Consider the following 27,965-nt stretch of genomic DNA (forward strand, 5'->3'; position numbering starts at 1 on the left):
GAATTGGTCTTGGATTATTCAATATTTGGACATCTAAATATCCTGATAAAAAGGACTTCACTTGGAGTAACAAGAACATATCCCAGACAGTCATGAATTGACTTCTGGTTGATTATTTATTCATTCAATTGAACCATCAATTCTTACTGATCATATTTATATTCTTATCTTTAAATATGAATGGCTCTGAAGTTAATAAACCGAATCAAAGTTATTGGAAACTCAATAGTAGACTGTTGGAAGATGATGATTTCAAGATGGATGCCAAATATATTATACAATAAAATTGGAGGAAAGCCCAACTATTTAAGTCTTATGGGAAATATTGGGAATTAATTAAGAATGAAATAAGACAAACAGCCATAAAGAGAGGTAAATAAATTGCTGAACTTAAAAGATTGAGGGAAGATAAACACCCACAAGGGTGCCCCACAAGGGTGCGTTCTGAGCCCTCTCCTGTACTCCCTGTTCACCCACGACTGCGTGGCCACGCACGCCTCCAACTCAATCATCAAGTTTGTGGACGACACAACAGTGGTATACTTGATTACCAACAACGATGAGACGGCCTACAGGGAGGAGGTGAGGGCCCTCAGAGTGTGGTGTCAGGAAAATAACCTCACACTCAACGTCAACAAAACTAAGGAGATGATTGTGGACTTCAGGAAACAGCAGAGGGAACACCCCCCTATCCACATCGATGGAACAGTAGTGGAGAGGGTAGCAAGTTTTAAGTTCCTCGGCATACACATCACAGACAAACTGAATTGGTCCACTCACACAGACAGCATCGTGAAGAAGGCGCAGCAGCGCCTCTTCAACCTCAGGAGGCTGAAGAAATTCGGCTTGTCACCAAAAGCACTCACAAACTTCTACAGATGCACAATCGAGAGCATCCTGGCGGGCTGTATCACCGCCTGGTACGGCAACTGCTCCGCCCACAACCGTAAGGCTCTCCAGAGGTAGTGAGGTCTGCACAACGCATCACCGGGGGCAAACTACCTGCCCTCCAGGACACCTACACCACCCGATGTTACAGGAAGGCCATAAAGATCATCAAGGACATCAACCACCCGAGCCACTGCCTGTTCACCCCGCTATCATCCAGAAGGCGAGGTCAGTACAGGTGCATCAAAGCTGGGACCGAGAGACTGAAAAACAGCTTCTATCTTAAGGCCATCAGACTGTTAAACAGCCACCACTAACATTGAGTGGCTGCTGCCAACACACTGACACTGACACTGACTCAACTCCAGCCACTTTAATAATGGGAAATTATGTAAATATATCACTAGCCACTTTAAACAATGCTACCTTATATAATGTTACTTACCCTACATTATTCATCTCATATGCATACGTATATACTGTACTCTATATCATCGACTGCATCCTTATGTAATACATGTATCACTAGCCACTTTAACTATGCCACTTTGTTTACATACTCATCTCATATGTATATACTGTACTCGATACCATCTACTGTATCTTGCCTATGCTGCTCTGTACCATCACTCATTCATATATCCTTATGTACATATTCTTTATCCCCTTACACTGTGTATAAGACAGTAGTTTTGGAATTGTTAGTTAGATTACTTGTTGGTTATTACTGCATTGTCGGAACTAGAAGCACAAGCATTTCGCAACACTCGCATTAACATCTGCTAACCATGTGTATGTGACAAATAAAATTTGATTTGATTTGACATGTTAAGGAAATACTTTCTCTAATCTCTATGGAGGACCTTGATGAAGAAGAAAAGGGTCAGTTATTTTCTTTAAGAACTAGAAATGGGGCGAATATATGAAGAGAGAACAAAAAGGGCTTTTGTAAGATCAAGAAGGAGATGGCTTGAGGAAGGTGAAAATTCATAAGCTTAATATAGATGGCAAAGAAAATGAAAACCCCCAAAATATGTTTCAGAATTCTATGGTGATCTTTACACCAGCAATGCCTGTCCTACTAGTGACATACCTGCCTTTCTCGACTCTGTCAAAGACTATGCAAAATTCATAGTTTAAGACTTCCAAGTCTTGTGAGGAATGTATTTTTATTAATGATTTTTTTTTAAATGTAGGGGAGGTCCTGCCTGTTTCTTTGACACAAGGTCTCATTTCTGTCATCCCCAAACCAAACAAAGATCCTATGACGTTAGAGAATTGGAGACCAAGCACGTTAATGAACAATGTTGGAAAGCTACATTAATCTATATTTGCAGAAAGACTTAAAAAAGCTCTTGAGCAAATCATTGATGATACCCAGTCTGGTTTTATGAAGGGCAGACATATGTGTAATAATATTTGACTAGTATTGGACTTGATAGACTACAATGAGCACATTATGGAAGATAGCTTTATTTTATTTGTAGACTTTTACAAGGCTTTTGATACATCTGAAATTATTTACATTTTTGAGACTTTAATTCTTTGGGTTTTGGTCAATATTTTCAGAGTGTAATTAAGACACTTTCAATTATCCCTTGGAACTTCACAGAGATTCTACATTTGACGCCGAATGAAACAAGGATGCCCAATTTCTCCTTTCTTATTTTTATTGGTCACACAAGTTATGGCACTTCATATCAATAAGGATATATTTAGGGGTATTCAGATAGAAGATAAAGAGGTCAAATGTTCACAATTGGCTGAAGACACCACCATTTTTTTAAAGATCATAATGAAGTCAGGAAAGCTATTGAGTGTATTAATGCCTTCTCACATATATGTGGTTTATCTCTGAATATTAGGAAACTTGAATTATTTGCGCTGAAAAGATGTGATGTAAAAGATGTGATCACATATCTTGGTATTAAAGTTAGCAAAGATCATAAAGAAAGGGCCAATTTAAATGTATCTCCCATTGTAGAGAAAATTAGAAAGAGATTTAACTCCTGGTTATTAAGAGATCTTTCTTTATCTGGACGTGTACTTTTGTCAAAATCTGAAGGTCCAGATTAGTTTATACCTCCCTTGCCTTGGATATTCCTCTGTCAGTAACTAAAATGGTTGATACTAAATGATTTAAAGAAGTATCATACAAACTCATTCATAGAATCCACCCTGTAAAGACCTTTATATATAAAGATCTTTATAAAGGTTAAATAAAAATGTGTTTTCTAAAATATTATACACAGATTCAAAATAACTATTGATAACAAATGTGTATTTTGTGGTTGTGACCCAGAAACTATTGAGCATTTATTTTGGTACTGTTCTTATGTCAGAAGATTTTTGAGTGAGTTAGAAGACTTTATTTTAAAAGAAACAACTATTAATGTTAATTTGAGAGAACTGATATGTTTTATTTTGATCCAAATGATATGGACCCAGATTTCACTTTCATTGTTAATTTGTTTATTTTTCATGGCAGATTCTTTATCCATAAAATGAAGTGGACAGAGAACAAACCCCTCTACACCTTGTTAAAGATAATTTAAATATTATTTTGAAATGATTAGTAAGTGTAAAAAAAACAAAAAAGCACTACGTACCATAAAACTTTTTGACAACTTAAAAATGTATCTCGATAGGCCATTTCCTTGTCTGTTAGCTTTATGTACTCATGTTTGTATGGTTTCGTTTTTTGCATTTGTTTTGTTCATAATAATAAAACAATTATAATAATAAAAAAAGAGAATAAATAAATAATGATAATAATAAAAAATAAAACCCCAGCTCAAACAGAAGGATGCTATGCTAGCTAGCTGGCTATGACTTCCCAACACAACACTGGAACCCTTCCAAGTCAAGGTAAGGTTTTGGTATGACTCATTTATTGCCACCGGGATCTGCCGGTGTAACTGCTTACTGACTGTACACTAATGTTATTGCATGATTGTAAAACAGGGATAAACATACTTGAATTTGTCCAATAGAAACTCTTGTTTCCAAATGTTGGACTAATGATTACACCCTATATCAGATAGATAGATACAGGCAAGAGTGTGCAAGGCGATATTGAATGTCACTGTCCATGTGTCACTGTCTGTCACCTCAAATTTGTCTCTCACCCTGTGTGCATCTACATTCATAGATTGTCGCAACCTCATGATGAGTTTAAGGAAAATTTGAGTATCATGTAGTATCATGTACTGCAATCTGACTGCATTTTTTAATTAATTTTTTCATAAAAATAGTGAACCCTCTTAAACCTTGGGACCTGGATAGGGTATGGTGAGAAGAATGAAGGGAGTCTAACACCTTGATAAGATTTAAAATAATTTGTTTATCTGATGCTTCTCCCTTCAATACATTTTTCAGGTGTCTCTCTCATTCAACTGACTAGGCTACTCTTATACATTTCTATATAGCCAACACACTAAAAAACTATTTGTGAAAAGGTATTAATAATCATCTTATCTCATAAATACATTTTCATCCTGTCATTCTCAACCAATCCCTAACAACAGCAAGTTACAATATCTCCCTTTGTTTACACTATGTCTGAACATTCCTTGGAGTCCTCTGTCGCCATGACTTACAACAGCCTAGCTTGACTGGAGCTAATGCTAGCCGAAGCTAGCTTTATGCTAACAGACTTTTATAAATTATTTAAACTATCAAAACGTCAACAAAAAATAACAATAATATCATTACACTCCGCTAAACTTTGTGTTCCATATCCTATGTTTTTAAACTCGCTCACTGTGAAGCTAAGGTATTTATTTAAGGCATTATACTGCCATTGCACCACGGTAATGTACAATTAATTAAGATGGTACCATATGATACATTTGGATACCATTTATCATACTTGTGCATTACCATGGTTGAATGTATAATGCAAGTGGTTTTATCTAATGCACTCATGACAAATCTCACCTTCCACGATTAAAAAAGCAAAGAGCAAGCACATTATCACCATCTATATATCTAAAGTTCCTGAGCCACTAAAGATGCCTTTTTCTCCAGCATGGTATAATTGTTATGATACAGTGCATTCTGAAAGTATTCAGACCACTTGACTTTTTCCACATTTTGTTACAATCCAGCCTTACTCTAAAATTAATTAAATAATTGTTTCCCTCATCAATCTACACAAAATACCCCATAATGACAAAGCAAAAACAGGTTTGAGAATTTTTTGCAAAAATACAAAAATAATGAATTGAAAAAACAAATGTACATAAGTATTCAGACCCTTTACTCAGTACTTTGTTGAAGCACATTTGGCAGCGATTACAGCATTGAGTATGACGTTACAAGCTTGGGACACCTATATTGTCTGTAGAGCTCCAAGGCAGGATTGTGTCGAGGCACAGATTATTCTTTGCAGATCCTCTCAAGCTCTGTTTTCAGGTCTCTCCAGATATGTTACATTGGTTTCAAGTCAACTTGTTTTTCACTTTGTCATTATGGGTTATTGAGTGTAGATTGATGAGTACAAAATACAATTTCATCAATTTTAGAATAAGGCTGTACTGTATGTGTGGGAAAAGTCAAGGGGTCTGAATACTTTCCGAATGTACTGGTTCAGAGAGCAACTCAGATTATTAATCATGGAAGGTTGTTATGCTAACCATGTATGCAGTGACTCTTTTACTTATATTTTTTTGTACTTTTTAAACATTTTCTCCTACATTTTGTGATATCCAATTGGTAGTTAAAGTCTTGTCCCATCGCTGCAACTCCCGAATGCAGTGACACTACCTAGCCCTCCAAAGAGATAAACATTTAAAACATAATGGAAATACAAAGATATGGGTACAACCCGAATCTATCTATTACCTGAAATGCAGCTGTGCTCAATGCTTTAGATGATGTAAGATAATATATACTTTTATTAATCCATAAGAGATGCAAATGTGTCTGGGTTTTGCCTAACCCCTCCGATATACACACACACACACACACACACACACACACACATACTAATGCTGTGTGATTAGTGCTTTTTGAGGTTGGTTCGGTTACATGAGAAAGAAATTCAGATTTTTAAAATTTAAATCGTTTAAAAAACATATGTTATGGGATAATGACATTAAAATGATTTGTGAGTTTCCCTCAGCCATCACCTGCCTTTTTGCTGACACTGACAGTTGGTTGAATGTTGTAACAGAATAAAACAATTAATAAAAGCCCCATGATGGTAGTGAATGCCCATTACTGCTTATCACTTATTAACCATCATTTTTTCAGATGACTTACTTTACTTTAATACTGTACAATATTTCAGTTGTGTATAGTTTATTATTTTTCATTATTTAAAGTCACCATCTCATCTCTGCTCAGGTAGTAGGAGCCAGCCAGACAACCATCGAACGTTATCTCTGTGCTCCCCATTGAACGAGTCATAATATTTAGCTAGGCTAGTACTGCAGTAAGCTAGCTGGCTGACTGAATCATTTTTCAAGTTGGTTCTTCGAAGTAGATAAGGCATACTTTCACGACTGCTTATTACCAATAACACAACAATCAATTGGGTAAAGCTACCTCACAAAATGTCCCAATTCCTATAGCCGTTGTTTTGTTACGTCATTCCTCTCGTATGGTCTGTGCGTATGTGCCACAATTGATTGTGGTCATTGAAGTTAATGACCACGTTTCTGTGCTGAACTTGGTTGAATATTTGCCTAATGAAAACTACAACGTACAATCAGCCCAGCTTTCCATATAGTTCTTGACTTAATGGGCTTATTTGACATTGCAAACGACTATCAACTGACTGATCTACAAATCACTTTGCATCATAAATAAACTACTCATTATTATTTGTAGATCAGTCAGTCAATCACCATTCACCCAATCACCATTCACCCACAATGCATCAAGGATTTGATTTCTCTCTAGAGAAATGGCGTGTTGAGCACACAAAAAAACAGAACTAAATGGAATTAATGTTATTGTACCGACGTTGGTCAATCAGTTGTTTTAATAAAAATTTTAATAATATATAATATAATTCAAATATATGAATTGCTCAGCACTAACAAAAACACACATTAGGTTGGAGAGACTGGAGCAGAGGGCAGCTGTAAAGGGGGCTCAATGAGCAGTTTAGTGGGTTAAGTTCCTTGCTCAAGGGAACATCGGCAGTAGGTGGCACTTGAGATATTGATGCCTGCAACCCTCTGGGGCTACCGCTGCCCCCCTGCTGCCCCCATTGTATATGGGTGTTAAAGAAATATGTAATTTTCCATCTCTTTACAAATCAGAGGCATGTAAAGTCATGTAAGCTGAAACGGGTTAACACAAAGTTGCACTATAAGGACACAATTGCCCACGTTGTTGGTGAATCACCATGAGTAAGATAATATTAAGGCAATATTAAACAATAAATTAAATGTGGGTAAAACAATTTCTCTGATAGTTGTGTGAGTTCTTCAGTCAGGACTGTATCCATCACAGACACAATCCCGTTTAGACTGTCTCTCAGAGTACCACAGCAACAGTTGGGCTATTGGGAAAATCTCCCTCGATTCAGCAATTATTTTAACAGTCCCAGTCAAAATGCATGGGGAAATTGCAGTATCAGTGTTTGGCTCTCATTCGTTGTGACAAACAGCCCACAGGCCAGTCATATTACAACCCTACCCCCTAATGATCAAGCCATACATCACATAGCTACCCAACTGGCTCATTAATTTAATTGGTTGACAACTCAAGCCCGCCCAAACTACCATCAAACCTCTGGCATTGGACCTTTGCCATCTCTCCTCCCATTGTAAATATGCCAACAACCAACCTCCTTCACACAAAGACGTAGTGTATTGCATATCAAATACGTTTCCTACAGTCGGCTACAGTATGTCAGCATGTTACTTTTAATTACCACGTATCTGTTCTGAACTTGTTTGAATATTTGCCTAATGAAAACTACAACTTACAATCAGCCCACCTTCTCACATAGTTCTTGACTTAATGAGCTTATTTGACATTGCAGACGACTAACAACTGACTGATCCACAAATCACTTTGCATCATAAATAACTACTCATTATTATTTGTAGATCAGTCAGTCAATCACCATTCACCCACAATGCATCATGGATTTGGTGCTCTTGAACATGGCCAATTTCTATTGTGAATGATTTTCTCTCTCTCTAGAGGAACGGCGTGTTGAGCTCACAAAAAAAAACTAAAAACTAAATGGAATTAATGTTATTGAACCGACGGCGGTCAATCAGTTGTTTAATAAAAAAAAAATGAATTGCTCAGCACTAACACATACACACATTAGGTTGGAGAGACTGGAGCAGAGGGCAGCTGCAGTGGAGCGCTCAATGAGCAGTTTAGTGGGTTAAGTTCCTTGCTCAAGGGAACATCGGCAATAGGTGGCACCTGAGATATTGATGCCAGCAACCCTCTGGGGCTACCGCTGCCCCCCTGCTGCCCCCATTGTATATGGGTGTTAAAGAAATATGTCATTTTCCATCTCTTTACTAATCAGAGGCATGTAAAGTGATGTAAGCTGAAATGGGTTAACACAAAGTTGCACTATAAGGACACAATTGCCCACGTTGTTGGTGAATCACCATGAGAAAGACCTCCAAGTGGTATAAGGCAATATTAAACAATAAATTAAATGTGGGTAAAACAATTTATCTCTGATAGTTGTGTGAGTTCTTCATTCAGGACTGTATCCATCACAGGCACAATCCCATTTAGACTGTCTCTCAGAGTACCACAGCAACAGTTGGGCTATTGGGAAAATCTCCCTCGATTCAGCAATTATTTTAACAGTCCCAGTCAAAATGCATGGGGAAATTCAAATAACAGTGTTCGGCTCTCATTCTTTGTGACAAACAGCCCACAGGCCAGTCAAATTACAACCCTACCCCCAAATGATCAAGCCATACATCACATAGCTACCCAACTGGCTCATTAATTTAATTGGACACAAACTTGAGCCCGCCCAAACTCCCATCAAACCTCTGGCATTGGACCTTCCTGTCTCTCCCATCTCTCCTCCCTTTGTAAATACGCCAACAACCAACCTGCTTCACACATACTGTACATCAAATAAGTTACCTACAGAAGGCTACAGTATGTCAGCATGTTACTTTTAATAGGTGTGGCAATTAATCTACTACTGAGCATTCATTTTATTTCCTTTTATGGGAAACACTTTATTTGAGGCTGTGTTTCAAGAATCATGATGAAGTGGTTTTACACGTGTTTGACTTCCTTTCCATAAACAAGCAGGTGCTCTGAACCTCCACACTTTTGCCAATCACAAATGTAAAAAAAATATCCCAAGATCAAAATAATCATCATCATGGAGAAAATAACAACATTGAGAATGTAGTGGTAAACGACTGTCGTCTATCACCTTTGCTCTGTATCAATGTGTACGTGCTAATTAGCAGATATTCAATTGCTAAAAGCATGTTCAATATAAAGTCAAACTGAATCACATAAATATTCAAAGTTAAGGGAGCTTATGAATCTGCAATCCTCAAGGTGAGAAATTACATTTAGATTTTGCACTTCATTATGCAAAAATTATTATTATAAACTCAAAACAAGAAATGTCCTCTCACTGTCAACTGTTATTTTCAGCAAACTTAACATGTGCAAATATTTGTATGAACATAAGAAGATTCAATAACTGAGACATAAACTGAACAAGTTCCACAGACATGTGACTAACAGAAATGGAATAATGTGTCCCTGAACAAAGGGGGGTCAAAATCAAAAGTAACAGTCAGTATCTGGTGTGGCCAAGTACTGAAGTGCAGCTCCTCCTCATGGACTGCACCAGATTTGGCAGTTCTTGCTGTGAGATGTTACCCCACTCTTCCACCAAGGCACCTGCAAGTTCCCGGACATTTCTGGAGAGATTGGCCCTAGCCCTCAACCTCCGATCCAACAGGTCCCAGACGTGCTCAATGGGATTGAGATCAGGGCTCTTCATTGACCATGGCAGAACACTGACATTCCTGTCTTGCAGGAAATCACGCACATAACGAGCAGTATGGCTGGTGGCATTGTCATGCTGGAGGGTCATGTCAGGATGAGCCTGCAGGAAGGGAACCACATGAGGGAGGAGGATGTCTTCCCTGTAACGCACAGCGTTGAGATTGCCTGCAGTGACAACAAGCTCAGTCCGATGATGCTGTGACACACCGCCCCAGACCATGATGGACCCTCCACCTCCAAATCGATCCCGTTCCAGAGTACAGACTTCGATGTAACGCTCATTCCTTCGACGATAAACGCAAATCCGGCATTCACCCCTGTTGAGACAAAACCGCAACTCATCAGTGAAGAGCACCTTTTGCCAGTCCTGTCTGGTCTAGCGACGGTGGGTTTCTGCCCATAGGTGACGTTGTTGCCAGTGATGTCTGGTGAGGACCTGCCTTACAACAGGCCTACAACCCCTCAGTCCAGCCTCTCTCAGCCTATTGCAGACAGTCTGAGCAATGATGGAGGAATTGTGCGTTCCTGGTGTAACTCGGGCAGTTGTTGTTGCCGCCATCCTGTACCTGTCCCACAGGAGTGATGTTCGGAGGTACTGATCCTGTGCAGGTGTTGTTACACGTGGTCTGCCACTGCAAGGACGATCAGCTGTCCGTTCTGTCTCCCTGTAGTGCTGTTTTAGGCGTCTCACAGTACGGACATTGCAATTTATTGCCCTGGCCACGTTCACGCAGATTAGCAGGGACCCTGCGCATCTTTCTTTTTTTTTCTCCCAGAGTCAGCAGAAAGGCCTCTTTAGTGTTCTAAGTTTTCATAACTGTGACCTCAATTGCCTACCGTCTGTAAGCTGTTAGTGTCTTAACGACCGGTTTTTACAAATTATCTTTGAAGGACAGGGTCCTGAAAAAGGGCCATTTCATTTTTTGCTGAGTTTATGTCTTACTACATTTCTATCTAGAGGTTTTAAAGAGGTGACAGTAACTCACCATACAGCCTGTTGAGTCGACTCTGCGGTCCGACACACACTTGAAGTTCTTCCTGCAGCCCCCGTTGTCCTGGGAACAGTCTCGGACCGGGCCGAAAGACGCCAGGAGATCATCTACTGCCTCAAAGTAAGTGGACATGATGGCCTCCTCCCTATGATGGACAGAGAAGAGGAATACTGTCATCAATAGACTAATCAGAATAAAGCCTGAGCACTCAGCTGAACATGTGTCTGAGGATGTCCTAATATGGACAACACACTGGAGGTACTTCTGATGTATATGAGGTTTGGTTAGTTGTACATAAAGAAAAGGAGATCAAATACAGGTGTGTTGAAGTTATTTTGGGGGGGGATGCTTCAAGGTCCACATATCTATCATAAAGCAAAGGTCTGCTCTATATAATGTTATTATCACAATAGCCAAATCTGTATTCGCTGAATTTCCTATTGTGGTGACCCTTGTACTTCTGCAAAGGGTATACTAGCACTATCATATTGTTGCAAGAGAAATAATACTGGAATAAGAGAGAGATTGAAAAGGAGTCATATTGTCCCTTCTGTCCTTTCTGTGCAGTCACATGACTTCTGTTTGGATATGTTGCTGCTGTGCTGTGGTCTGAGGGCAACTGGTACAGATGGAATTCATCTATTCAAGTTGTATCTTAACTCAATCCCATTGTGGAATCCATCTCCAAAAGATATACTGGGATGTTTGGGCCATTGTTCAGAGAGAGAGGGGAGAGGGAGAAATAGTTGACCCTTGTATGTATTTACATTTACATCATGCGCTGCTGCTACTCTGTTTATCAATTCAATTCTATTTGCTTTATTGGCATGACATAACAAAGTACATATTACCAAAGCATACATTGGAGATTTACAATATTAACATAATATTGTCAACGTTACAACATTAACAATAATCAAGGTTCGATACATTGAACAATAACAATAATATATCCTGATGCCTAGTCACCTTACCCCCTATACAGTATATACACTATACAATGCCTTTGGAAAGTATTAAGACCCCTTGTTACATTACAGCCTTATTCTAAAATATATATATTTTTTAAATCCTCTGCAATCTACACACAATATCCTATAATGATAAAGCGAAAAAAATTTTTTTACATTAGTATTCAGACACTTTGCTATGAGATTCGAAATTGAGCATCCTGTTTCCATTGATCATCATGAGATGTTTCTACAACTTCAATGTAGTCCACCTGTGGTGAATTCAAATGATTGGACACAATTTGGAAAGGCACACACCTGTCTATATAATGTCCCACAGATGACAGTGCATGTCAGAGCAAAAACCAAGCCATGAGGTTGAAGGAATTGTCCTGAGACAGGATTGTGTCAAGGCACAGCTCTGGGGAAAGGGTACCAATAAATGTCTGCAGCATTGAAGATCCTCAAAAACACAGTGGCCTCCATAATTTCTAAATGGATGAAGTTTGGAACCACCAATACTGGCCGCCTGGCCAAACTGATCGGGGTAGAAGGGCCTTGGTCAGGGAGATGACCAAGAACCCGATAGTCACTCTGACAGAGCTCTTGAGGTCCTCTGTGGAGATGGGAGAACCATCCAAAAGGACAACCATCTCTGCAGCACTCCACCAATCAGGCCTTTACGGTAGATTGTCCAGATGGAAGCCACTCCTCAGTAAAAGGCACATGACAGCCCGCATGGAGTTTGCCAAAAGGCCATTTAAGACTCTCTGGTCTGATAAAACCAAGATTGAACTCTTTGGCATGAATGCCAAGCGTCACGTCTGGAGGAAACCTGGCACCATCCCTACGGTGAAGCATGGTGGCGGAAGCATAATGCAGTGGCAATATTCTTCAGCGGCAGGGACTGAGACTAGTCATAATTGAGGCAAAGAGATCCTTGATGAAAACCTGCTCCAGAGCACTCAGGACCTCAGACTGGGGTAAAGGTTCACCTTCCAACAGGACAATGACCCTAAGCACACAGACCAAATAACTCAGGAGTGGCTTCAGGACAAGTCTCTGAATGTCCTTGAGTGGCCCAGTAAGAGCCTGGACTTGAACCCGAATGAACATCTCTGGAGAGACCTGAAAATAGCTGTGCTGCAATGCTCCCCATAAAACCTGACAGTTTGAGAGGATCTGCAGAAAAACTCCCCAAATACAGGTGTGCCAAGCTTGTAGAGTCATACCCAAGAAGAATAGATGCTGTAATCGCTGCCAAAGGTGCTTCAACAAAGTACTGAGTAAAGGGTCTGAATACTTATGTAAAGGAAATATTTCAGTTTAGTTTTAATAAATGTGCAAAAGATTCTAAAAACCTGTTTTAGCTTTGTCATTATGGGGTACTGTGTGTAGATTTATGAGGGGGAAAAAACTATTTAATTAATTTTAGAATAAGGCTGTAATGTAACAAAATGTGGAAAAAAGTCAAGGGGTCTGAATACTTTCCGAAGGCACTGTATATACAAAAGTATGTGGACACCTCTTGAAATTTGTGGATTCAGCTATTTCAGCCACGCCCATTGCTGACAGGTGTATAAAATCGAGCACACAGCCATGCAATCTCCATAGACAAACATTGGCAGTAGAATGGCCCGTACTGAAGAACTCAGTGACTTTCAACGTGGCACCTTCATAGGATGTCAAATTTCTGCCCTACTAGAGCTGCCCTGGAGAACTGTAAGTGCTGTTATTGTGAAATAGAAATGTCTAGGACCAACAACGGCTAAGCAGCAAGGTGGTTGGCCACACAAGCTCACAGAATAGGACCGCCGAGTTCTGAAGCGCTTAGCCCGTAAAATGTGTCTGTTGTTGGTTGTAACACTCACTACCGAGTTCTAAACTGCCTCTGGAAGTAACGTCAGCACAAGAACTGTTAGTTGAGAGCTTCACTATCTGGCAGTTCGACGGACGAATCTGGGTTAGGCGGATGCCAGGATAACTCTAACCCGAATCCATAGTGCATACTGTAAAGTTTGTTGGAGAAGAAATAATGTTCTGGGGCTGTTTTTCACGGTTCGGGCTAGGCCCCTTACTTCCAGTGAAGGGAAATCTTTACGCTACAGCATACAGTGACATTCCAGATGATTCTAGACTTCCAACTTTGTGGCAACAGTTTAGGGAAGGCCCTTTCCTGTTTCAGCATGACAATGCCGCCATGCACAAAGCGAGGTACATAAAGAAATTGTTTGTCGAGATCGGTGTGGAAGAAATTGACTGGCCTGCACAGAGTGCTGACCTCAACCCCTTTCGAACACCTTTGGGATGAATTGGAACGTTGACTGCAAGCCAGGCCTAATCGGCCAACTTCAGTGCCCAACCTCACTAATGCTCTTCTGACTGAATGGAAGCAAGTCCCTGCAGCAATGTTCCAACATCGTGTTCCAACATAGTGGAAAGCCTTCCCAGAAGAGTGGAGGCTTTTATAGCAGGAAAGGGATGACCAATATTAATGCCCATGATTTTGGAATGAGATCTTTGACGAGCAGGTGTCCACATACACTACATGACCAAAAGTATCTAAATATGGTATTGGAACTGAACCTGTGAATAGCTTCTTGTATGTATATTTAGTGTAGCTTCTTACTTTCTCGTGTTCCTATTTCTTATTTTTATTTCTTGTGTGTTTTTGTTCTACCTTATTTAATTTTTGTGCTACATTGATATTGATTGCTGAATTGTTGGGTTTGGAGCTTGCAAGAAAGGCATTTCATTATACTTGTGCATGTGACTTAAAACTTGGAACTTGAAATAGAAGCACACAAACACACAGAGATAGATAGAAGAATGGATTAAAAACATGCCTTTCTTGAATCAACACTCCCACTTGAATTTTTTTTTTTTAAATCAGCGCTGACATTGCTGATAGCTACTTTGAGGAAAAATGTACTTACTATGACAGATATGTCCCATCTAGCTATCTTAAGATGAATGCCCTAACTGTAAGTCTCTCTGGATAAAGCATCTGCTAAATGTAAATATAAAATGAAAATGCCCAAGGACACAGGTTCATTTGTGCAATACTAGAGGCAAACAACAAAAGCATGCCTGGGTAGTTGGGTGAGTGTGTGTCACCGTGTAACGAGCACCAGTTTGTTCAGAGCCATCAAAGCTGCCGTGCTAGTGCCTTTCCTCTGGCCTGTGGTGTTGGGGAGCAGGTGGGAGTCTGCAGGCGTGAAAGTGACAAGGGGGATTACGAATAGTGGCTTTTTGGTCCAGCCGCTTCCGAAGTCTCCTAATGTGTTTGGATATGATTTCCCATGGCCAGAGATCTGGCAGAGCACGGGGGCCTGCCAGGGCCTGCCAGCTTGGGTACAGGGGGCTGCCTGATAGGCTGATGTCTGATAGCCCTCTGCTTTACACAGGTGTCTGTGCCCGCGCTGCCCAGCCCACAGGGAAATTCAAAAGTCATTAGAGGTGTAACGGCAAATAATGAAGCCATCAGCACTCTCTGTGTTTAATCTGAGCTAAGACACAGTGCCATGCAGGCTTCAACATGGTAGTGCTAGCTGGCTGTCCTTTCTTAAATCTACACTGAACATAAATGAAACATTCAACAATTTCAAAGATTTTACTGAGTTACTGTTCATAGAAGGAAATCAGTCAATTGAAATAAATTCATTAGGCCCTAATCTATGGACTTCACATGACTGGGCAGGGGCGCAGCCATGGGTGGGCCTGGGAGGGCATATGCCCACCAATTTAGGAGCCAGGTCCACCCAATAAGTTTAGGGCTTTATTAACAACAGAAATACTCCTCAGCATCCCCCCTCCTCTTCAGACGTTCCCGCAGGTGAAGAAGCCGGATGTGAAGGTCCTAACCAGAATGGAAAGTGGGAGGCCCCGGTGCACAACTGAGCAAGTGGACAAGTACATTAGTGTGTCTAGTTTGAGCAACAGGTGCCTCACAAGTCCTTAACTGGCAGCTTCATTAAATAGTACCCGCAAAACACCAGTCTCAACAGCAAAGAGGTGACTCTGTGATATCAGGGAACTTTAACATTTCTACAAAGGTGATACAAAGTTTTCAAAAGAGACAATAAGGGCATCCATCTTTGCCCGTGCAAAACAATGAGTAGCCAACCACAACGACAATCTGCAGAGAAACACACACCACAATAAGATACATCTTAAGGGGATATGGTTTTGAGCTCCTTCTTTATTGCATTCTTTCGCTAGAAAACAAAAAGCAATCTCGACCAACAGTAAAAGATGGTTTAGAAAAACCTGAAAAATAGGACAGCGTGACAATATTGCAGTGTCTTATTTACTGTAGCTATACAGTATCACTGTGACAGACTTGGTTCACCTAGAGTTCTAATTCCAATCAGTATGGAAATGGTATGGTATGTGCGTAAGGGAATAGCTTAATTCTCTAAAGTTCACTGAAGCCCTACACATCTCTATATAAAGATGGTCCCCCTGTGGAATGTTTCCACTTTTGTATTCATTAGTGACATTATAGATTGCTCGCAATATGTCTTACTGCTACGGTTTCCTATTAAATTAACACTAGGCTTTCTGGTGATTTCACTGAAGCTCAAATACCCTACAGCTATTAAAACATGTGGTTGACATTATTATTCTATTTTCATCTCTCTACCTCTGCTCTGCTTGCAATAGGAAACACACACAGGCAACACATACACTTGCGCCAAATGCCCACACATCCACCCACACACAGCAATTTCCAGTTGGACCACGTGTGAGAAAGTCATTTTGTGAGAAGAGTGTTGAGAGAGAGGGGAGGATGAGTTAGTGGTGAATGTGGCATGCAGGGGGAGGGAGCAATAGTTCATATAGTGGATATCATAATTCATGTGAAGGGTGTATTCTCGATGTATTTGGCCTGGCCTGCCCCCCTGCCGCGTCCTGACTCCCCAGGAAGGATTTGTGGGGAGATAAAGTTAAAACAGAGGCTTAAATTATGCTGCATCCCCTAATGCACTTCACCTCTCCATGAGGTGGAATGTATATAGAGACAAAAACAGTTCTACATTTTAATGAAACCAATATGGCTTCTCTATGTGTGGTTTTAAACAATGGCAGGACCGATCTCCGAAAATAGCCCTTTATTCATAAAATTTCCCCCCCCCCTTAATCACCGTTATGAGAAACTATCATTCCGGCCTTACATTCTTCTATGGAAAGTGAGTGGGTACACAATTTAGCAGGGTCAGTTCACGAGGAAGTGCGATCAGGCACAATCACTGCAATTAAAATGTTCATGAAGTTGATGCGATGGCAATTTACTATGTATGAAGCTGTCATTTGTGAGGCATCAGGGGTAGGGGCTGATGGCATGTCGCGCACCGGGGCTAATTGAAGCACCGGAATGCTCCATCCATTAAGTTGCTAATAAAGCCAACAGGCACCGCCCGCTAGCATTGTCACATACAGCCGCTCTTTACGAGGTACAGCAGCCGCTTGAGAAAGAGGGGGAAAAAAACATACACACATAAAATGAGTATCCAAAACATTAGGAACATCTTCATATTGACTTGCACCCCATTTTGCCCTCAGAACAGCCTCAATTCGTTGTAGCATGGCATCTAAAAGGTGTGAAAGCGTTCAATTGGGATGCTGGCCCATGTTGACTCCAATGCTTCTCACAGGTGTGTCAAGTTGGCTGGATGTCCTTTGGGTGGTGGACCATTCTTGATACACACAGGTCACTGTAGAGTGTGAAAACCCCAGCAGCATTGCAGTTCTTGACACACTCAAACCGATGTGCCTGGCACCTACTACCACCCCGTTCAAAGGCACTTAAATATTTTGTGTTGCCCATTCACCCTCTGAATGTCACACATACACCTTCCACGTTTGAAATGTCTCATGCTTCGTCCACACTGATTGAAGTGGATTTCACATGTGACATCAACAAAGGGATCATAGCTTTCACCTGGATTCAGCTGCTCAGTCTGTCAGTGTGCATACACACAGGCTACACGTGGGGTTGAGGGCCCCACTTTGTGTACTATTAAGTGGTGCATTAAGGAGCTGACTCCTCAGTGTTATAGCAGAAGAAAGAAGAACGGTGTGTTTGCTCACCGCGGCACCGCAAGCCGGGAGGTCGCTTTGGCTTCAACACCTCTCCTTGCCTGACAATGTGTTAGGAGTGGAGAGAAATAATACGGACAACATTGCAACATGTCCCTCTGAGGAAAAAAGCTGAGGATTGATGGTCGCTTTTCGCTGGTCGCTGCCTGAATAAGCAGCGTGCTTTTTAAAGGCTGGAGACATTAAGTTATTCAGTAGACATAACCTTGTGCAGTCTTGTCACAATAACTAACAACATTTGAATTGAGAAGTTGGTATTGTTGTTGTTTCTGTGGCAACCTTATATCATCAGCATCCAATCTCTACCTATTTCAATTCCTTTATACTTTCATGGGTTCGAGATTGGCTGAGGAAAAACCTAACCATCGGTAAAACTGAAAGCCAATGCTTTCAACAATGTTTTTGTCATCTGAATCTTTGTGCTGTGGCGCTAACTACTAAACTGCCAATCAAGCTTTAGTGAGAAATAAATAAGAAAAATTAGGCTAGATAATAAAAAAAGCGAGAGATGAAGAAAGGGTCAATCCACCATTTATCTATGAACGTTGTTGGAAGTTTGAACTCTTTTCTTTCACTTTGGCTCTGAGACAAATCTGGTGCCGTATTACGAGTCCCTTGTCAGCCAACACTCAAACCACCTCAGCTTCTCCGTATGAAAAAAATATAATGAAAAACAGAATGTGTGAAAAAATACATTGATATTTTCCACTGGGAAAACATGTTAGCTTGACCGGCAGTAGCTACATGTTTGGATGCTGGGACCACCTCTGGCTGTTTAACCAAGCATGGGTATTGAACTCCACATGCCCACTGTGGGGTGAGCGTGAGGATAAGGAACCCCTGTGGGACATGTGTTTTTCATAGAATAGGAACAAAAGTGTCTTCTTTGGAACAGGGCCGTGGGGAATTGAGCACACAGGGAGGAAAAACGTGTACAGGAGAACAGGTGCCACGCTGTGCTAACAAACCACACATTCTAGCGCTTTGTGTGTGGCACTCATATCGCAGTGGCAATTAAGAGACACAAACAAATAAACAAGTGAAAAACACCTTGGGCATGTGCCAGTTAACATACCAAGAAGCCTCCAAAGTACACACACGTGCCACTGAATGAGAACAATGGGATGCATATTGCAAATCCAATTATTTCAAGGGATGAAACTAGATTAAAATAAACTCATTTGGAAAACAAAACAATAAGGCGTCCTGCCTTATGTAACATATTCAGCGTCCTGGAATAACCTTGTATGTCAATTTTTGTCTTTTATGTTCAATTTATGTTCAATTTATGAAAAGTTTACTTCTTGGAGATACTGTACAAGGTTTTTCCAAGACACTGATAATATATCCCTTCAACAGCACTTTCCACCAATAATTATGAATGTAGTTATGTAAGCCTTTATAAGAGCTCTTATAAGGAGACAAAAGTTTTGTGAAAAGTTATTATTATACAATGTGCTGAGGTGTGATGGAAGGGAATGTGCTCATATGATTCAAATAAGCTGTTAGCATTTCTTCTGACACAGGCTGTATCCATACTTAAAATGCCCCACCACAGCTATCCTCAAGCTAGCTAGTGTTTTAGTGGGATAATTGTTTGTTAAAAAATCTAGGCGGAGCTAGCCACTCTCTGCCTTAATGAATGATTAGAGTGAAACAGCTGCACATCAAGACAGACATCAAGGGGCTTAGCAACTCGGTTTGAAACCCAGTCTGGAGATTAATACTTTATTTTTAACAGCCTACACATACACAGAGTGGAACTGCTTCCAGAGTACATAAGAACAGAGAGCCCAGTTCTTTGGGAGAAAGCAAATAAAAGGAGAAGCGGTGTGTGGAGAGGAAGAGAGGGAGAGGAGAAATAGAGTGCAAGGGATAACAAGATGGGGAACTAAAAGTGGATGAAGAGAAAGAGGGAGAAAGAACGGCAGCATGGGAAGTGCTATCAAACACATCATAGTGCGATTAAAACATACTCTGGTGTTCAGTCAGATAGCCAGAGGATATGTGATCTGGTTCCTGTGAAATTAAACGTCCTTTTTCTTCTATTGTTCTATCTCTCCCAGTCTCACGGAGTCTTCACTGAGAGAAGACTGTGGCTCTGTATGGGCTTTCATGTGCAGCTGTGCACACAGCTTAGCAGTCGGGAGAAGGCCTGATTCCCCAAATTGCAGTCTAGGGACTCTGACAGCCTGTTCTGAGATAGCATCAAGCACACGCTCTTCAAAATCACAGACATTTTATTCAAAACAGCCTTGATGTTGTTGAGGAAATGAAAGCATGCTAAACTGACTGAGCATAATTAGCGTGAGCTGTACTGTAACAAGTTCAAGACAGCATTAATACTACATATTTAATATAAAAGCACATTTTCTTTAAGTGTTAAATTCTTATTTTAGTGTTTCATAACTTCCCCATTGTGCTGTGATATACAATTGGCACTATAATACAATATTGCCATTGTTCAGGAAATTGGTCCAATTACAAATATTTGTACAAAGTTTTATTTCAAAGGGTATGTTATGAGCATCCGTGTAAAAGGCATTGAGGACTATGCTATGATCTAAAACATTAAGTCCAATATCTCCATCTCAGTTACAATCTTTCAACAGTTGGCTGTACATCTTCTTCTCTATGAACAATATCCAGAGGGTGTCCCATTTTCCTCATCTAGATTTATTCTCCCTTCACACAGCAACTGTTTCCCTAGGCTTCCTATGATCACACCACCATGTTGAGTCAAAGCAGACCTTTGTTGAACAGAAGGGGTCCCTCTGGGAAGGACAGATACATATTAAACATAATGGCTTCAAACACAAACAAACAGAAGGGCGTCAGAAAGAAAATTATTACGTATTAAATTCAGAGGCCAGTTCACACATAATCCAAATATATGGATTTTGTGTGAATTCAGGCAATTATACAAAAAAGGAATGTTTGTAGCGTGATTAATGTAAGCTTTTTTTGTAATATTAGTAAGCTTTTTTTGTAATATTACACTTCATAATTCAAATAGCTTGTTTCACACTAAAAGCTGTATGACTCAGAGTTTAATTTTGGTTGCCTTTGAGTGATCTTGGTAATACCATAGAAATGGCTTGAGCATTTTAATGCGAGGGAGAGCGAGAGAGACTGTTTGTCACGGACGTCCTCCTCTTCATCTGAAGAGGAGAGGCGAGAAGGATCGGAGGACCAAAATACAGCGTGGTATATGTTCATCATGAATTTTAATAAAGAAAACACTGAACACTGAAACACACTATACAAAAAAAATAAACGAAATAACGACCGTGAAGCTAATGAGAACTGTGCTGACACAAGCAATCAACATAGACAACCACCCACAAACAAACAGTGCAACCCAGGCTACCTAAGTATGATTCTCAATCAGAGACAACAAATGACACCTGCCTCTGATTGAGAATCATACTAGGCCGAAACATACAAATCCCCAAATCATAGAAAAACAAACATAGACTGCCCACCCCAACTCACACCCTGACTATACTAAATAAATACAAAACAAAGGAAATAAAGGTCAGAACGTGACACTGTTATAGGCCTAATACTACTGATATGACTCGAAGCTGAGCCAAGAGGTGTTTGCACCCAAAAGTACAATCAAATAATATAGCTAGTAAAAATGTAAATAGCTGATGTATTCATATAGAGTAATTTCATAAGAATAGTTGTTGTAGTAATTGTAGTACTATTAGTAGCAGTAGTACTACTAGTACAACTAGTAGCAACTAGTAGCAGTAGTAAATAAAATCGAATCAAATACACACGTTTAGCAGATGCTATTGCAGATGCAACAGATGCTATTGTGGGTGCAACAGATGCTATTGTGGGTGCAACAGATGCTATTGTGGGTGCAACAGATGCTATTGCGGGTGCAACAAAATGCTTATGTTTCTAGCTCCAACAGTAGTAGTAGTAGTAGTAAAGCACTAAATAAAGCACTAAAATAAACTTCAGTTAATGCTAAATACAGCTACTAGAATCTTGGACTAGAACCCCAAAAATGTATCATATTACTCCACTGCCAGCCTCTCTACACTGGCTTCCTGTTAAGGCAAGGGCTGATTTCAAGATTTTACTGCTAACTTACAAAGCATTACATGGGCTTGCTCCTACCCATCTTTCCGATTTGGTCCTGACGTACATACCTACACGTACGCTACGGTCACAAGACGCAGGCCTCCTTACTGTTCCTAGAATTCCTAAGCAAAAAGCTGGAGGCAGGGCTTTCTCCTATAGAGCTCCATTTTAGTGGAACAGTCTGCTTATCTCTAGCCTAGTGGTTGGACTTGTAACCAGAAGGTTGCAAGTTCAAACCCCTGAGCTGACAAGGTACAAATCTGTCGTTCTGCCCCTGAACAGGCAGTTAACTCACTGTTCCTAGGCTGTTATTGAAAATAAGAATTTGTTCTTAACTGGCTAGCCTAGTTAAAAAAAAGACCAAAAAAAATCCATGTGAGAGTTTTCCTGTTTTCAACTCTCTAGAGACAGCAGGAGCGGTAGAGATACTCTGAATTATTGGCTATGAAAAGCCAACTAACATTTACTCCTGAGGTGCTGACCTGTTGCACTCTCGACAACCACTGTGATTATTAGTATTTGACCCTGCTAGTCATCTATGAACATTTGAACATCTTGGCCATGTTCTGTTATAATCTCCACCCGGCACAGCCAGAAGAGGACTGGCCACGCCTCATAACCTGGTTCCTCTCTAGGTTCCTTCCTAGGTTCTGGCCTTTCTAGGGAGTTTTTCCTAGCCACCGTGCTTCTACACCTGCATTGCTTGCTGTTTGGGGTTTTAGGCTGGGTTTCTGTACAGCACTTTGTGACATCGGCTGGTGTAAGATGGGCTTTATAAATACATTTGATTGAATTTGATTGATAGTAGTACCTTACTGGTGGTTGATAGAACTGGAACAACATCAAGTCATTATAAATCAAACTGACATACTTTATAATTATTAATTATATTTATTGTGTGTTTTTGTTCTACTTTATTTGTTGATGTATTTTTGATGGTACTACTGATATTGATTACTGCATTGTTGAATAAGCAAGCAAGGAAGGCATTTCAGTATACTTGTGCACGTGACAACACAAACTTGAAAATGAATTATTTTTGACCGTATCTAGTCACAGCAGGAGAGCAAATATCCCCACTTGACTTCAGTCACTCACAGTCTTCCACTGGCTACCTCCTTATTCACTTTCTAGCAGGATAGCACATTACTTTGAAGGACCATATGGTGCATAATGCTATAGAACACAGAGGCACAACTACTACAATCATTTACAGATGCAGTGCAAAATGGAATCTCAATCTATAAACATGGTATTTGAATAATGCAAGACATCATTCCGTCCTCTCATGTCACATCCTGTATAACAAGTCCTCCAGCTCTGGAGCGCAACTGTTCCTAGCTATCTGACCGTCCAAAATCACAACAACACACAGCCTTCTGCTTCTGCAATGTGCATGAATCGTTATGTGCATGAAACATTCTTCTTCTTAGAGCTGGGCGATATGCCCCAAATATAATTTCACATTTGACAGTATAACATTATTTTATGTTTTAATGGGACTCTCTCATCAGTTTAATACTGTTACTTCAACCAAAAATCAATTTCTGCATTTCCTTCACTCATTTGTTATCATTTCTACACTATACCCCATTTGTTTTGTCTTTGTATTTTGTGAAAAAGTCCCTTTTCATTTATAAGAATAATTATTATTTTACAGTATTTTCAATGGATTCAATGGCAGTTCTTACTTTCACCACAAGGTGTATTCTGCCGATTACTAAGGTGCATTTGGTACCTGCACTGCAGCACAGACAAGATGCATGGCAAAAAAGTACATGTGCGCACCATCGGCCTCACAGGCACTATTCATGACAAAAACATTTACATGTGCACACCATCGGCAGCACAGCCTCACAGGCACTATTCATGACAAAAACATTTACATGTGCACACCATCGGCAGCACAGCCTCACAGGCACTATTCATGACAAAAACATTTACATGTGCACACCATCGGCCTCACAGGCACTATTCATGACAAAAACATTTACATGTGCACACCATCGGCCTCACAGGCACTATTCATGACAAAAACATTTACATGTGCACACCATCGGCAGCACAGCCTCACAGGCACTATTCATGACAAAAACATTTACATGTGCACACCATCGGCCTCACAGGCACTATTCATGACAAAAACATTTACATGTGCACACCATCGGCCTCACAGGCACTATTCATGACAAAAACATTTACATGTGCACACCATCGGCCTCACAGGCACTATTCATGACAAAAACATTTACATGTGCACACCATCGGCCTCACAGGCACTATTCATGACAAAAACAATTACATGTGCGCACCATCGGCCTCACAGGCACTATTCATGACAAAAACAATTACATGTGCGCACCATCGGCAGCACAGCCTCACAGGCACTATTCATGACAAAAACAATTACATGTGCGCACCATCGGCCTCACAGGCACTATTCATGACAAAAACAATTACATGTGCGCACCATCGGCAGCACAGCCTCACAGGCACTATTCATGACAAAAACAATTACATGACCATCGGCCTCACAGGCACTATTCATGACAAAAACAATTACATGTGCGCACCATCGGCAGCACAGCCTCACAGGCACTATTCATGACAAAAACAATTACATGTGCGCACCATCGGCAGCACAGCCTCACAGGCACTATTCATGACAAAAACAATTACATGTGCGCACCATCGGCAGCACAGCCTCACAGGCACTATTCATGACAAAAACATTTACATGTGCGCACCATCGGCCTCACAGGCACTATTCATGACAAAAATTTACATGTGCGCACCATCGGCCTCACAGGCACTATTCATGACAAAAACATTTACATGTGCGCACCATCGGCAGCACAGCCTCACAGGCACTATTCATGACAAAAACATTTACATGTGCGCACCATCGGCAGCACAGCCTCACAGGCACTATTCATGACAAAAACATTTACATGTGCGCACCATCGGCAGCACAGCCTCACAGGCACTATTCATGACAAAAACATTTACATGTGCGCACCATCGGCAGCACAGCCTCACAGGCACTATTCATGACAAAAACAATTACATGCGCGCACCATCGGCAGCACAGCCTCACAGGCACTATTCATGACAAAAACATTTACATGTGCGCACCATCGGCAGCACAGCCTCACAGGCACTATTCATGACAAAAACAATTACATGTGCGCACCATCGGCAGCACAGCCTCACAGGCACTATTCATGACAAAAACAATTACATGTGCGCACCATCGGCAGCACAGCCTCACAGGCACTATTCATGACAAAAACAATTACATGTGCGCACCATCGGCAGCACAGCCTCACAGGCACTATTCATGACAAAAACAATTACATGTGCGCACCATCGGCAGCACAGCCTCACAGGCACTATTCATGACAAAAACATTTACATGTGCGCACCATCGGCAGCACAGCCTCACAGGCACTATTCATGACAAAAACAAAATGTGCACCATTCACAGGCACTATTCATGACAAAAACAATTACATGTGCGCACCATCGGCAGCACAGCCTCACAGGCACTATTCATGACAAAAACAATTACTATTCAAAAACATTTACATGTGCACACCATCGAGCACAGCCTCACAGGCACTATTCATGACAAAAACATTTACATGTGCGCACCATCGGCAGCACAGCCTCACAGGCACTATTCATGACAAAAACATTTACATGTGCGCACCATCGGCAGCACAGCCTCACAGGCACTATTCATGACAAAAACATTTACATGTGCGCACCATCGGCACTATTCATGACAAAAACATTTACATGTGCTCACAGGCACTATTCATGACAAAAACATTTACATGTGCGCACCATCGGCCTCACAGGCACTATTCATGACAAAAACATTTACATGTGCGCACCATCGGCCTCACAGGCACTATTCATGACAAAAACATTTACATGTGCGCACCATCGGCAGCACAGCCTCACAGGCTCTATTCATGACAAAAACATTTACATGTGCGCACCATCGGCCTCACAGGCACTATTCATGACAAAAACATTTACATGTGCACACCATCGGCCTCACAGGCACTATTCATGACAAAAACATTTACATGTGCGCACCATCGGCCTCACAGGCACTATTCATGACAAAAACATTTACATGTGCGCACCATCGGCCTCACAGGCACTATTCATGACAAAAACATTTACATGTGCACACCAGCACAGCCTCACAGGCACTATTCATGACAAAAACATTTACATGGCACCATCGGCCTCACAGGCACTATTCATGACAAAAACATTTACATGTGCGCACCATCGGCCTCACAGGCACTATTCATGACAAAAACATTTACATGTGCGCACCATCGGCCTCACAGGCACTATTCATGACAAAAACATTTACATGTGCACACCATCGGCCTCACAGGCACTATTCATGACAAAAACAATTACATGTGCGCACCATCGGCAGCACAGCCTCACAGGCACTATTCATGACAAAAACAATTACATGTGCGCACCATCGGCAGCACAGCCTCACAGGCACTATTCATGACAAAAACAATTACATGTGCGCACCATCGGCAGCACAGCCTCACAGGCACTATTCATGACAAAAACATTTACATGTGCGCACCCGAAGTTCTTGCTAGCAAATTAGCAGCTCTCAACTGTTAGCAGTCCCTTACTGGCGGGTAAGAATGGATGATTTTCATCATTATTACATTTAACAAACCAAACACTGAAATATTGTTATGTAAGGTAAAGTACAAATCCAAGCTGGTCAGTGCATGTAGTAAAATATGGTTTTACTCCCCAGACTTTGTTAAAAAAAATCTGTTTCATATAAAGGTTGACTGGACTGCAGTTAGTACAAAAGGAATTTAATCTTTATCTCAAGCTAGTACTGAGTAATACAGTGAGTTGGTCACTCTCTATTCAAAGCACATCTCCTCACTTATATAAAATAAATCAATATGAGAGAGAATGACCAAGCCAGGAACAGTCACACATAAGCAGACTCCCAGGGCCGTCCGTGCGGTTGCTTCTTGATGTTTTGTAAAATTTGTTTCTAGCAGCAGTGGGGATGACCTATTAAAGTGGCCTCTTCCAATCATTTCCCTGTCCCACTATCAGGAGCTGCTACTCACTTCCCTGTCGTGCCACTAGCACAGTGTGCACTGCACCGGTGTTAATGATTCCCTGGACTTGTATCTGAGTGTACATGTCCCTACGCCTTTTAATAAGCCCTGGTGCAAAACAAGGTTTGGCTCAACAGCACTTATGTTGTATATCAACAGGTTCTAATCATTAATAATTATGGCTGGCATTGGTAAACATGGTAATCACTTCAAGGTCCTTTCTCTTCAAAGATCTCTCCCGCTCTCTTGTTGTCTTGTACTTTCTCTCTCCTCTCTCCTCCTCTCTCACTTTCCTTTTTCTCTTTCGCTCTCCTGGTATTACTATGCTTGAAGGAACTTGAGTTCAATTACAAAACCAGCACAGCTTCAGCCCTGCAGATAATTCTACCCCAAAGTGGCACTGATATATACGATGTCTGTTGTTTAAACGGTGATGTGTTGTTTGGGTACTGAGGACAGAGAGCAGATGGCATTTCAATGTACCAGTAGAAGTCCCATATGTTATGTTGTGAATAAAGCCATTAATGACAAAAATCCATTGCTAGTTATAGGGAAAAATGGATCAGAATTGTTTTTTTAATGGAAAACACTTTTTGGATCGTGTAGCAGTGCTGTATTTAAAGATGCCTCAAAAACGTCTATTTCTGCTATTCCCTTCTTGTTTCAAAACAGGTAATGTACTTAACTCCATTTAAAGTCCCATCTTTTGAACTGCATTAAATAAATAAATGAGGTATATTAGTTTCCAAGGGAACAGGTTCCATAATTGTGAGGAATCAATCTGTATGTCATATGCTCTCACCAGAAAGCTGAACACA

The 27,965-nt window shown here is 40.8% G+C and overlaps 1 protein-coding gene across 1 annotated transcript in view; it reads right to left on the reverse strand.

Moving 5' to 3' along the window:
• LOC112231008 (astrotactin-2-like) overlaps positions 1–27,965 on the reverse strand; it is a 500,130-nt gene that overhangs the window by 225,152 nt on the left and 247,013 nt on the right. Inside the window, exon 11 of the mRNA XM_042311033.1 lies at positions 10,854–11,004. Coding sequence (XP_042166967.1) covers positions 10,854–11,004 — 151 coding nt within the window. The remainder of the gene's footprint in view (positions 1–10,853; positions 11,005–27,965) is intronic.

This window comes from Oncorhynchus tshawytscha, linkage group LG33 (genome assembly GCF_018296145.1).
Source record: "Oncorhynchus tshawytscha isolate Ot180627B linkage group LG33, Otsh_v2.0, whole genome shotgun sequence".
Classification (NCBI taxonomy): Eukaryota; Metazoa; Chordata; class Actinopteri; order Salmoniformes; family Salmonidae; genus Oncorhynchus; species Oncorhynchus tshawytscha.